This window comes from Conger conger, chromosome 10 (genome assembly GCF_963514075.1).
Source record: "Conger conger chromosome 10, fConCon1.1, whole genome shotgun sequence".
In the NCBI taxonomy this organism is placed as follows: domain Eukaryota; kingdom Metazoa; phylum Chordata; class Actinopteri; order Anguilliformes; family Congridae; genus Conger; species Conger conger.
Window position 1 is genome coordinate 27,588,112 of NC_083769.1, and position 13,966 is coordinate 27,602,077.

General features: G+C 44.7%; 1 protein-coding gene across 1 annotated transcript in view; it reads right to left on the minus strand.

Annotated features, from left to right (window-relative positions):
• LOC133139028 (inositol 1,4,5-trisphosphate receptor type 1-like) overlaps positions 1-13,966 on the minus strand; it is a 108,002-nt gene that overhangs the window by 63,450 nt on the left and 30,586 nt on the right. The window contains 22 exon segments of the mRNA XM_061258267.1: positions 117-237; positions 1,014-1,040; positions 3,210-3,338; positions 3,631-3,756; positions 4,083-4,334; positions 4,959-5,159; positions 5,468-5,593; positions 5,693-5,830; positions 6,143-6,223; positions 6,300-6,476; positions 6,630-6,795; positions 7,109-7,163; positions 7,633-7,765; positions 8,360-8,550; positions 8,881-9,034; positions 9,151-9,292; positions 9,614-9,865; positions 9,966-10,160; positions 10,878-10,997; positions 11,402-11,574; positions 13,314-13,472; positions 13,813-13,954. Coding sequence (XP_061114251.1) covers positions 117-237; positions 1,014-1,040; positions 3,210-3,338; positions 3,631-3,756; positions 4,083-4,334; positions 4,959-5,159; positions 5,468-5,593; positions 5,693-5,830; positions 6,143-6,223; positions 6,300-6,476; positions 6,630-6,795; positions 7,109-7,163; positions 7,633-7,765; positions 8,360-8,550; positions 8,881-9,034; positions 9,151-9,292; positions 9,614-9,865; positions 9,966-10,160; positions 10,878-10,997; positions 11,402-11,574; positions 13,314-13,472; positions 13,813-13,954 — 3,260 coding nt within the window.

A 13,966-nucleotide genomic window follows, 5' to 3' on the forward strand; every position in this document is an offset into this window, starting at 1 on the left:
CATAATGAATGTGTAAGTCATAATGACTATAAATTATGTTTTACCAAATCAATATGAAAAGTGGGTGCTAATGCTGGAAGTTCCTTGACTGGGAAAGGGCCAGTGGGAGATCTTACCCACGTCAGACAGAACCTTTATGCAGCTCTCAACATGACCCTTCTGCACAGGAACCAGCCAAGTACAGTGATACACCCTGAACACGCCCTGCAGGAGCTGAACGAACACTGGCTGCCGAGTCTGTGGGAGATGAGGAACAGTGGAGAGCAGAGAGGGGGAGCAGGAAGATAGAGGATGGAAGAGGTAGAAAGATGAAAGGAAGAGAAGGGAATCAGAGACCACAGTGCACACTTCAGTTTGACCCCAACACCCAACACCTTCAAAAGAGGTGGGGCTGCACACAGAATGAGTGCAAGTACACTAGACCAGGTACAAGCACACGTACCTACACACAGAAACCTTATGGGGTTGCTTGGCATATGTTGTTTGATATCACTTGCGTGCCAAAAAAAACATAAATGTTTTCATAAATGAAATGTACATAATCCACTAACTTCCTCTAAAATCTCCCACAAATTATTAGTGTGGATTATATTTATCAGCTCCCTCGGTATCTCCATGTAATTTAACACTACCACCCATCACAACTCCAAATGGAACCACAGTGTGAAAATTATCAGTCGTAATCTGCGTAAGACCATGAAATACCCATTGCAACATCCTGCCATGACGCCCACTATTAAACATGAACACACATTTTTTCTGTCAGACAGGAAGTGCGAGTGTGCCTAGACCCACTGCAGAAGAGTGGAGGTTGTGAAGATAAGCAACTTTCCCATGTGAACCTCTCACCACAGACAACACCAAGCGTGTGGGCAACCAGAGGGGACTGATGAAGAAAGAAGAAAAAAAATTATATATAATAAACCCAAAGCAAACAGAAACATCCTGTGCCACACTACCAGGGAAAGCCCCATTACTAAATTTGAAGAAATTCTTAAAGCAGGTTTGTATACCTCTATAATACTGCCCAAAATGGATGCCTGTCATGAGAGAAATTGGTGTTTATCAATGGGAATGTTGCCTACAGGTCCCAAAAGACTGACCATTACAAGAAAACCAGGAGCACTGCTTCTCCCTTACTCTGACAACATATTGCCTATTGCTCACATTGTCTCTTGCATTGTTTCCACTGTACATGAACAGTGCCATCATCTTGAATCTATGGCACCCAAAACTTACTCATGATTTTACATCATCCTTTATCTTGAAATGAAGCTGAACAAAAACCAAGATGTAAGGAAAATTATTCATATTTATATTTTATAAACTGATACATCAGGACATGTGAGTCATGTTCTTATCTGCCTGTTGTGTAGACTTCTCCCCAATTTCAAGCGATCATTTAGCCTATATCACATCAATAAAGCGAAAACAAAAATTTTGAGCTTTGCTTAGTCGTTCAGGGCTCTTAGAGGGACATGAGATCCTATGGCAGGCAGAGGTGGATGGGAACGTGAAGTGAGAGGGTGATTAAACCAAAAGGAAAACACATTCCACAGTCCAGGTGCCCTGGGACAGGGTAATAAATGACAGGCTCAGACTGGTCTTCACTGCTCAGTCTCTGGAGAAATATGACTCACTCTTCCTGGACACGGGTCTTGAGAAACGGCTCTTCCCATCAGGAAGGTGACGAGGTGAAGACCCCCGTCTAACATTTGCAGTGCAACATTTGAAACTTATTTAACCGCTGAATTTCTTCAGTCAGTCACTCAATCTCAGGGACATCCAAAGGGACATAAAGGCCTCTGCAATACTACAGTACAGTATGATCACTCAGAGTAACATCACTCACAACATAACTGCATATGGGCAATGGCCCAAGTCTACTGATCTCTACATTAAGTAAACCTTACTGAAAAGGTTTACTTAAGTATACTGATCTCTACATTAAGTAAACCTTATTGAAAATGGTATGAGGTTCACAGAAGCCTTCTATTAGACAGACTTACTCTAGCTTGCAGCCCACTAGTCAATACTGATGAATAAACAATGAACAGTAGGTGCCTACTCTTCCCAGCTAAGTAACTAAGACACCACAAAATTACATTCCCAACAACTTCAGGTACTTAAGACATGGGTTTATGTACTTGTCATTATACATTATACATGTGTCACAGACATACAGTACATAAATACATATACACCATGTGTTAACAACCTGATGTAGGCCTGAGATATGTAGCTACCATTACGGAAAAGCCAATAAATTTGAACTCTTCTATAAAGTAGCCCGCGAGTAAGTCTGCTGTGCCCATCATTTATTGACTGACTAATAAAAGGTAACTACGTACATTTTATCAGTGAGTGTAAAAATGAAATGCATTGAACAAGAGGTCCAAAGGCAGAGCTCCAGAACTCTTAGAGAGCACTTTGGTTTATAGGATCCTTATTATTTCATGGATGATCCATGGATTAGGCGACATACTCTATGCTGAGACTGCTCATCACAAGTGTTTGTTTTTACGCACCAAATACCAGTTTCGTTTGAAATGAAGCTACTTACTAGGAGCACATCAAGTGCTTATTTTTCCAAGATAATCCTGCCAAGAAGACAGCCAACAATGCAGTCTGACATGGTAATATTGAGCATGTCATAACATTTATTCATTCATTATCCTAACCCGTTTATCCTGAACAGGGTCGCAGTGGGGCAGGAGCCTATCCCAGCATACATTGGGCGAAAGGCAGGAACACACCGTGGAAAGGTCGCCAGTCCATCGCAGGGCACACACACCATTCACTCACACACTCATACATATGGGCAATTTAGACTCTCCAATCAGCCTAACCTGCATGTCTTTGGACTGTGGGAGGAAACCGGGGTACCCGGAGGAAACCCACGCAAACACGGGGAGAACATGCAAACTCCGCACAGAGAGGCCCCGATGGGGATTCAAACCCAGGACCTCCTTGCTGTGAGGCGGCAGTGCTACCCACTGCACCATCCGTGCCGCCCATGTCATAACATATCAAACCTAATTTAATAGATATTCCAATGGCTAATGCTGCATAAATGCCATTGTGAAAAGATATAACATATGCCATTTTGTTATACAAAAAAATGAGGCATTGCCACATTAATGTCATTTCTCTGCATAGGTAAGGTCAGTACAAGAGGGAAGGTGACACCACAGCATCGCCAGGGCTACCTGCAGGCTGGTGCTCTGGTCAGAGAAAGGAGAGCTGAAGAAGGTGGTGACAATGCTCATGATCGTCTCCGTCACGTAGCGCTCCAGGACGGTGTCTGCATGCTTCCTGTCACTGGTGTTGTTGCACACCTGTAGAGGTCAAAGGTCAGTGGATGAATATAAAGTCTTGGGTTATCACCCATACCGAGAGGGACTAATACTCTTTAAATCTCAGACTGTATCAATGTGAGGTTTTCTTCAAAGCATGTATAAGCTATACCATTTGGATACATATTGCATGTTCAGAAACCTGTGAGTAGCCTGTGAGTATATGGGTCTATTCAAAAGACTATTGTATTATTTGTGACATACTGGATAATACAATGCTCACTTTACTGTCGATTCTTATGCGAGTACAATCTCCCTCCAGTGCTCAACTTACCCTGCAGATATCAACCAGGAAGTTCTCAAAGAGCTTCCACATGTGGTTACTAGTATAGATCTCCTTCATCTCCACCTCTGTGTCCACATAACAGTGATTCAGGAAGTTTATATACGAGATCTTCACCTGTTGGAGCACAGAACCTCTGATTACATTTCACATGAGCGCAGCATTCCACATGGAATCACAAAGTAAAAATATCTAAATATAACGCTGGACACTAAAACCTTGATTCCATTAGGAAACCTTCAGTGAGCCTCTTCATTTATTGGCTTATGGATTCAAAACAAAAGCATTCCAAAGAACCGAATGTAAGAAATGTATTGGCTTGAATTTGGGGAACACCTTTGCGCTGAAAAAAAAAAAAAAAAAAATACAAATGCAAAAACAGTTTCCGGTCCTCATGTCATCATGGCTACCGTAGAATTGAGTTACTGGCCGACACCGCTCACCTCGGGAATGCAGTCCTCGTGAGTCACCACCCGCACGATGTCATCCAGCGGCAGCAGGGAGTTGCACTTGATCTCGGTGTAGACGTTCTTGCCCTCGGTGCAGACGGCCAGCAGCTCCACCAGGTGGATGTGGTACATGAGAGGGCTGTTCTCGTCCATGCGGTCACGCTCCGACCGCATCATCTGCACCAGCGTCTGGAAGGAGGCGCGGTCGTTGTAGAAGACCAGCACATCCTCGCCTGCGTTTACCAGCTGCAAGGGGGGGATTTAAAAAAAGTAATTGGTAAACATGGTCAGCTGGGGGATGAAGGAATGATTAGTTAATTGGTGAAAGGGGGGAAGGATAAAAGACCAGTTAAACAACAAGTTAAACAGAACCTATGCACTTGTAAGTCCCTTCGGATTAAAAGCGTCTGCCAAATGACTAAAATGTAAATGTAAATGTAACATACTTTCCTCTATCCAAGGTCTTGAAAAGCACCATTTTAAAAGACTACATTTGCATTTTAGGTATTTACCATTCAGGAATTCAGGGAGTGACTTTCTTTACATGCAGTAAATTCATTCAGCTCGATTTTTACTGAATATATTCAGGTTAAGGATCTTGTTCAAGGGTACAACAGTGGCCCCACCTGGGAGACAAAGCCGCAGCTTCAGAGCAATGAGCAAGTCCAGTTCATGTTGAACAACACATAATTCACTTTATTGAAAGTGAATTATGAGAAACATAATTCATGCACTCCCACTAACACCAGCTGCTTGAATGTGAAGATGGTACTTTAGGCACTGGGTCACTACAGGGCATTGAGGATCTTTCCACAGCGACAGTGAAAGGTTCATCCAGGACGTTTGTGTGAGTTTGAAGGCACAGCTCACCTCAGCCATCACAATGTCCTGGCACTTCTTGATGAACTTGCCCTCAGCTTTGACAATGGTCTGGAGGAACTTCAGGTACTGCACATTGCGGCCGTGCGTCTCGATACAATGCACAAAGTGCTGCACCACGCGCTCGTTGATCTCACTGCAGAGCTGGAAGTTGTTCATGAAGATATGCTGCATGGTGATGGCCTCCAGAATCTGTGACAAAGGAGATGTGGGAGAGGCTTTACCATGTATAGCTTAAACAACAACAAAAAACAGCAGCAACATCCGCTTCAACACTGACCAATCTTTCCTAATCACCACTTATCTTCAGCTCCAACCTCCAGAACAGATTGGTACACAATACTGGGTATTATTTTGTTTCCCGCTTCAAGCACTGGCTGACACCCGTGTATGTCAGGCATCGAATACACAACATGACACAAGAAGGTTGATGGTTTGTAATAAGCGAAGGATACTGGGTGATGTAATGGGTTGTGGAAAGCGAGTGCGGTATGGCTCACCCCAGGGTTGAGGAAGAGGCTGACATGCTTGTGGAGCAATGCCTGGTTCTGCTGGTTTCCAGCACAGAAGTTCTGGAGGAACTGGTGGGCCAGTTTCATGATCTCCTGCATACGGACATCCTCTCCCTGAACACACACACACACACACATGCAAACAACTTATTTTCAAACCAATAACGAACAGCAGTGCTTCTGTGGTTTTTCACGTGTGGGTTGAACTCTGACCTTCTCATAGGGTATCTGCAGCAGTTCCAGCACCACGGCATGGGCCCCCATGTTCCTCAGCAGTCTCTGGTGCTGCTTCTTGCTCTTGCGGCCTGATGAGCCCTCTTGGACACACAACTTACTGAGACGTAGCAGAATCTGAGCGGGTTCAAGGAGTGAGGGACCCAATCACAAGAGCCGTGCCATATCACTTGCAAAGCCTACAATGCTACTGGAGTGCTTACTCACATCAAGCAAATCTGTGAATTGCAGAAACCTTCAACGAAATAAATCGCTGTCAGACTCAATGGTCATAGCCATTTTTGGATATCGCCATACAGAGAAAGAGAACAACAGCCATTACATGAGAGGATATCAGTGTTTTTAATATCAAACTCTACATATTCCAAAACACAATGGCCATGACTTAAGTAATTACTGTATATAGCAGACATAAGAAAAGCAGTGTACCTCCTTCAATGCTCTGTAATTGGAGCTGCTGGTGCTTTCTGGCTTTTTCTGCTTGTCTGAACCCCTCGAGTTTGAATCTCCCTATAAAAAGGTGACAAATATCAGTATATTGAAATCTGAGGGCACGCAGGAATGGTGTAATTCACATGTTACCCACCTTCTTTGTGTGTTCCGACTCTGCTGCTGGACCATCTCCGGTGTCCATCCCCTCGTCCGGACCCTGCCGTTTGTACACCCACAGCTCTGACTTCTCCACAATGGAGCGCAGCCATTCCAGGTCATCCTTGATCTGATTGTAGTTTTCCACATCCTGGCTCGTCACCAAGAGTTGGACCTTGGGCAGGAAGACAAGTCATTTTTAAGAGGGACAATTATTGAGGAGCCAAATCATAAGTCTTTCTGCGTTTCGATAGCAGTCAACAGAAACACCACAAGGTTTTGTGTGACAGTGCAAACTGAGGTCTAGAATTGATAGCTGGGCACATACCTGCTTGAAGGCCTGCAGCACCTCCTGTCTCTGGCTGAAGTGCCTGAAGAGTAAGTGGAGAGCGCCTGACACCAGGGGAGGGTAGTCGTGCATCGTCAGGTGGAGCAGGACCCTCAAGAATGTTCTCCCGCCCTGGTCATCCAAATCCAGCGGTGTGTTTTCCTCACTGTGTTTAATGGAAATTGAGCCGCTGTTGAAATTGAATGGTCTCAGCAGAGTAGTTAACTTGATCAACCTCATGCAAACTGAGCCGAAGTGAAAGAGCAATGGCCAAACTGTCACATGTTCATAAGTTAACTGGTTTTCACACAGCATTTATTCAAATGTAAATATACATTCACCATAAATCACTAGAAACCTTCCTTTAACTTAAACTGTGCACAGAGCAAGTTGGAAAGTGCCAGTGGAAAAGGCATGGAGTCGTGCTTGCAGGACTGCACTGTCCACATCTAAAACTCCCTCACACGAGAAGCCTTTACCTTCCACCGAAAATCCCCTCTGCCTGCTCCTCTATGTGTTCAAAATCCAGCGCTCCTGAGGACACAAGAGCACAACACCCTTCAAAATAATGCACAATGGTCATCATGGCCTGTGTACATCACCGGTGGTACTGTGAGGGTGGCGCAAACCATGAGCTCCCAGACTCTTAACTTTTATCCAATCAAAAGCTCTCTTCAGTATAAATGCATCACAGCACCACCCCTTTTAGGGGATCAAGCTTAAAACTTAAGTTCAAGTCTGTTGCCAAAATCTCAAAAATACAGTATGTCATATAATTAGATTTACTTTACACTATCACTTCAGAAGGGAGATACAGATAGTGGGCTCACAGTTGACCCACACTTGACCACAGCTAATCACTGAGTGGGGAATAAATTACACACCATTGAAAAGACAAATGTGTTACCATGTATCGAAATTTCACCCATCTTTTGGATCACACACTAGTATTAGATATTCTCCACACAATGAAATGGAGGTCCTGCTGGGGTCCTTCACTCACCAGGCATGTTGTTGGGTCCTTCCTGGCTGCCCCCTGCCGACAGGTCAGACTGGGAGTTACTCTCGTCAAACTCACGCTTGAAGATGCAGAGCAGGCAGGAGATCCTGTAGTCCAACCGCACGTTCAGGATGAACTGGAGAGGCGGAGAAAAGTCAGCTGGTACACAAATAACTGGTACAGTGGAATTATGGGTACATTGCCAGGCTAAAATCCACAGCTAGGACTAATAAATCAGAGACGGCTACATTAGAGGCCAGAGCTGGGATGACAGACTCGTCTGCAAACAGACAGGTTTACAGACATATGGCCATTGCTTCATTTTACGTCGGATCCGGTCTGAACAGGACGTGGGACCACACACTTTTAGGCACCGTGCATTCCAGGACCCAGCTACGTGGATCCGGCTCTTGAAGGGGAAGGGAAAATCTATAATCCAGGTGTTGTGTCCAGGACAGTTGGCAGCACCCCCTCACCGTCTGTGATCACTGAATCACTTTAGTTCCGGCACCTGGCTCATTTACAAATAGCACTTCAGTCAGTATTGCTTTATATAGAGATGCAAATATGTCTCGTCAAAAACATGGGATGTTTGAGACTAACTGGGGCCAAGCGTTATAAATGTGGTTCATCATGTGCATGTTTTGAAAGTTTATTAAAATGACTTGAAAAAGGGGATAAGTCAGCCTGTATAAGGGTGTGGATGAGTAGATTAGCTGGGCCTTTTTACCTGCAGGATCTCGATGATCTTCAGCTTTGTGTCCATCACCAGGATGTCCTCTTTCTCTGGCTCGGTCTGAGTCTTTGCAACATCCCCATCAGGGGGGTTCACAGGAGTCGTGGGGAGGAAACCCCCGCCTCTAAGGACCACCTGAGTCATCAGCTCACCCACCCCATGGATAGACCTCATGACATTACTACCTGTGAACACCAAAAGACCAGGAAATGAATAAAAATGCATGACTGAAAAATATATTTTTACATTTACATTACAATTACAATAAATTTAAACTGAAAAATACTCAACAGACATTCTGGGCATTTCATTAATTGACTTAATTTCCTGTATTAACTGAATTGATGTGGAATTGACTCCAACCCTGAAGTCAGACATCGAATGAGACGAGACAAGTTTACACTGTCCAAGGCCTGTGCCAGAGCGATGTCACTGTGGGATAAACTTGCACAGGTATCTTCAAGGATAAGTATGAATTTCCACACAAATCACTGTTGAAGGACAAATGCGGTTACCTTTGGTCTCATCTCCCTTTGCCATCTTGTTAATGGGAAAGATGGTGTTGACATGCACACAGTCCAAAATGGCCAATAGGACCTTGGTCAGCCTTAACAGATCGCTGAAGTTATAGAAGCCAAAATATATGAGATTCCGGGCCAAATTCACAACCTTAAAAAGGACAGAGGGAAAATCAAGTTGAACCATTTTCTGCAATGTGGGCTGCTCATTCATTGTTAAGGCTTGTCTATAAAGAATGAGCTAAAGCAGCTTTCAGACAACCCTACCTCAAAGGTGAGCTTGTTTTTCTCCTTATCAGAGAAAGGGAAGTTCTGACAGACCACATCGCTCAGGTAATTTTCCACAAACTCCATGGTCAGCGCAAACCGCTCTTTGATTTCATCTTTAGTAGTTCCATCATTGTCATAACTGAAGAAAATAACAGAATTATTATTATTCTTTTATTTCTTTTAAACATTTTCACAATTTCATTTTTAATATTCCCCTAGTCGAGAGGTCTTCAAACCGGTGTTTGTTTTTGTTTTCACTTCAAAATCAAGAAAGGAAATTGCACCAAAACCTCTGAGATAAATTCAACTGAGTAATAATAAAAATCAACTAACACAGTGACTCTTCAGGACCAGGTTCTGGGATCTTCATCCTACTGAAGGTCAGCACAGAGCCCTGACAGAAGATGTTCTGTAAGCTTTTCAGTGGGACTTGCAAGCTAGATGGAGACGGGAGACTCACTCGTCGATGGCGATCTGCGACGGGATCATGGACCACAGCCGGGCGTACTTGACGGGCGTGACCTGTTCCTGCGGGTCTCGGTCCACGTGCATGTGCAGCATCATGCGGCAGAAGGACGCCCGCAAGTCGTAAGGCAGGTCCTCGTCTGACATGCAGCGCAGGATGAGGTCCACGTCCAGCTGGCCTGAGATCTTGTTGATGGCCAGGTACTGTCGGTCCAGGCACATGCGGGCGAACAGGTTCAGCTGGTACCTGCAGAGGGCGGAAAGGAGTATGAGTCAGCACAAGACCTGACTGCGGAGTCAAACTACAGCAGATTAACTTCCCACTCGGCTCCACGGCCAGTTCTCACCTGTAGTAGCTGATCACCTCCTGGTCCTCCTTCTGCCCCTCTTTGGCATCCTGGGCCAGCTCCCGGATGCTCTTGCTACGGATTTCTTTGCTGCTGTCCTTCCAGAAGAGCCAAACCTCCTCCTCGTCCTCCTCAGACTCCACCGGACTCTCACCGATGGAAACGCCCTCGATCTCGAACCGGGACAGTACCAACCTGACGGATACACAAGTGAGCGGAGACTCGTCATAGGGGAGATCTCATACGATCGACAAGGGGCACACATAATTCTGAAGCACCTAAAAGAATGTCATATGCCCCAGACAATGTACATATTTTTACCACCATACAATAAATTCCAGGCATATATGAATCCAAAAATTAAACATAGGTCACATGACATCTTTAGCTAATGACAAATAAGTAAAAAACCAATCTGGGGGGGGGAATTCCAGGCGAGTTCTCAAAGCGATTCACAATTCTTATACAAGTGCAAGCATGCGCTCTCTGCCAAAAATCCAGCCTGCAGAAGAAAACTATCCCTCTATTGTTGTGTACTTTCGAACAGCCACAGTTAAGAAACTCAATTACATTGTGACCTCATTTGTTTACTTGCCTTCTGAAGTACATGTTTATCACTCACCCATGACCATCAGCTGAGCCACTACCAAGCAAGAGAATAACAACTCAACAGCACACTGCATCGTCACCTTGACAAAGGGTCTAACTCGTGATTTGAATTGTGTGATCTCTCTCACCGACTGTTCATCTGGAAATTATCGAGGCAGAGGAATTCAACATGCCACAGTGGATAGAGGCCATAGATTTGCTCTTAGATGTGATCTCTAACTGTGCTTTGCGCTTGTCCTCTCTACAAAGTCAGGGAGATTTCCCAGGCTTCCTTGTGTTTACTACATCCCTTGCGACTCTCACTTTGTCTCGATGAGGATGTCACCATTGGCTGGGTCCAGCACTGCATTGCAGATGAGCTCCTGGGTGACAGGGATGGACTTGTTCATGGACACGCACAGATCAGAGAGATAGTCCAGAAACCTGGGAACGCATAGCAACATAGTCTGAGCAGGGTCACGTGACTGAGAAACACTTGACAAAATACTCTGGGGAGTCTTTCAATGAATACATAAACAGGGAAGAATGTTAAATGTAGCTGGTCTTCCAGGTCTCCCTCTGGGATATGAAGTGAATGGTCTCATCATCTCAGCCTGTAACCTGGCTGAGTTCCTACACAAGCAGCCATGCCAGGCCTGAATTAAACATAGTATATTGAAGTTCATTCCTCCAACCTGCCTGTCCATTCAAACATAGGGTCAAGTATGTATTCATAGTATTCACTCACACACTAAAAAATAGTATGTACAGTACATCAACTGAACTTCATTACCATAAGTAACCCCCCTCCCCAACCCCAACTAAAGGTGCAGAAGTTCGTGCCTCACCTGGGCTCACGGTTCTTCCTCACAAGGCTGACGAAGGTGTCTATCTCGGCGGCAGTGATGTGCTTCTCCAGGAGCTTGCGGTTGTTGTGCAGGAGGGCAGTGATGGTGTCCTCAGCCAGCACGTCATAGCCGATCTGCTTCTGCATGAAGCGGAACTGCTTGGCGATGTACTCCTGCAAAAAACACAAGGCAAGGGTGAAAAGCCAGCTAACCGCACAGTCACACCATGTTGCCGCAATGTAATGTTCCCAAACCATTAAATCAATAGCAGGACACACATTACACCATTTTAGCCTACGCATGGTTTTTTACTGGAGCTCTCAATTGATAGCGTGCAATGCTGAGCACTTCTTTACATTTTCAAATTCAAGCTTTCGAATGTGAATCCAATCTTATGTTCAAGCATGACAGCACATTATTAATGACCTTTGTGCATTCTGAATAAATAGGTATTCCGAGGTAAACACTATTCGGATTCTTGTTATAATGAATGTTTTACCTCGTTTATACTTTAAGGAATAATAATAACTCAAATATAATCACTGTTTAACGCTAAGATATTAAGTTACTTCATTAAGTTAAGGGTTATCACCAATCAAAATACCATCCGGGTTGCATCGGCAGCTAGCTAACAATGACACCTACCTAACAAGCAAGCTAATATTAGCAAGCTAACTTGTTGTTATTGGATTTGATATTGGTCAAATTAGTTAGCACTGAATAATGGTTATCCGTAGATCAGAGCTAGATCAATGTAAAGTTAAGTCCGCTGGACACCGATACCATCATTTTTTGTGTCGCTTTGGTTTTTTCCTTCACGCCTTCTAAATAAACCTAGGGGAATGTGACAGAGACATTGCCTTAACCCACACCTCCTCAGAAAAATCTTTTAAAATGTGCTAAGACTAAAGGACAACAGGAAACTATATCAATGCTTACTGTATAAGGAGAGAGCATGATCATGAGGAGCTGTTGCATTCCTCCTTTCTTACATAACAAACCATAGGAACTTGTGTATTCACAGCCGTTCTTGGTGGAGTGTAGTTCTCCGCTGAACAGGCTGCGATGGCACTCAGAACAGTGAGAAAGGTATTTTCAGCGTCTGCACATGTATTGAAGATTGTACTGGCACACAGTTTTCTCCCACTCAGAGAGCTCTTTCAGGCAGTCACATAACAGACAGTCACAGCAAAGCCACACAACAGATTAGCTCTACCTGCACTAGGGAATTTGGCCATTTGGGTGAAATTAGCTCTATCCTTTCAGATGGCAGGAATGAGAGTTTCTTTCCTCATCATCACTGGCATAAGTGGCGTGGGTGAGGTTTTTATATGTCTGGATTAACATTAGGATAACTGGAAGGAAGTGCTTTACTTGCATCAATATTTCAATATTTTAGGCTGACCCAGTGCCAATAAATCAGGGAGGGGTAACCCTTGTTGTGGAGTGCCAGAGATGTTTCAGATTTTTTCTCCTCTTTCAGACCAATTAACTCCTGTACATACTGTAACGGAGCAAACTAGGCATCACTGTTCAAAATACTTTGGTGCACACAGTCTCAAATTAATTCTCAAATTGGTAGCTGGGATGGAACAAAAACTGCATCATCTCCAAAATCAGGATTGCCTCCCTCTGCCCTATGTAAAAGGCACCCCCTAGCCAGTGAACTCAAAGCATCCACATTCTATGCAATAAGTGAACAAAACTGGAGGTGAACCTTGCCTTTCACAGATTTGCCAGACAACCGAACAGAATGTGAATACAGTGTTCCCTGCACATCTCTTCCCAGACCCGCCTTCCCGAAACACACTTCATTAGCAGAATATTTGACCCGTATAATACCATGGAAAGATGGACTACTGAATTTGAATTTGTTTTTCTGAGCCTTGCTCGTTGGTTTCGGCAGACACACCTGGTTCTTCCTGTAGTCCTGCTGCGAGTGGCGCAGGACCCGATAGCACAGGCGGCAGATGTGCCTGAAGGGGGCGTGCCGCTGGTCAGCCAGCTCCTCCAATTGCAGCATGGGGCCGTCACCACCGTCTGTGAATGGAGCCTGCAGCAGCTTGAAGATCTGGGGGTAGAAGGGAGGGGAGGGGGGGTGAGGGCAGTGGTGGGCCTTGTTAGAGGGAGAAATGACCTGTGTTCAAAGGATTTTTCTAACCTAATGAACACTATGCTGATGATATCACCTTTTGCAACTTGAAAGAAGATGAAGAGGGACCTGCAGTATCATGTGAAAAATACTGCACTTTATCATGTTGAGCACAATCTCCTCCAATAAGAACAGACTGCACTTAGGGAAGCACAGCCCTTTCAAAATGGCATTTTCAATTGGTGGAAATGCCTGCTTGACTGCTCAGCCCCACCCCCTGGTATGACATCAGCAGCTGCAGGGCGTGCTGGGCCTCTACCTGCTTGAGGATGTTCTGCTCCCTCATCAGCTTCTGCCTCTCCCGGTTGGGCTTGTTGACCATGATCTCCAGCACATCCTGCCCGTTGTTGGGGATGTCCACCACAAAGAAGACCAGGTCCTCCAGCAGTTTGGTGACAAACCTGGGGCACGGA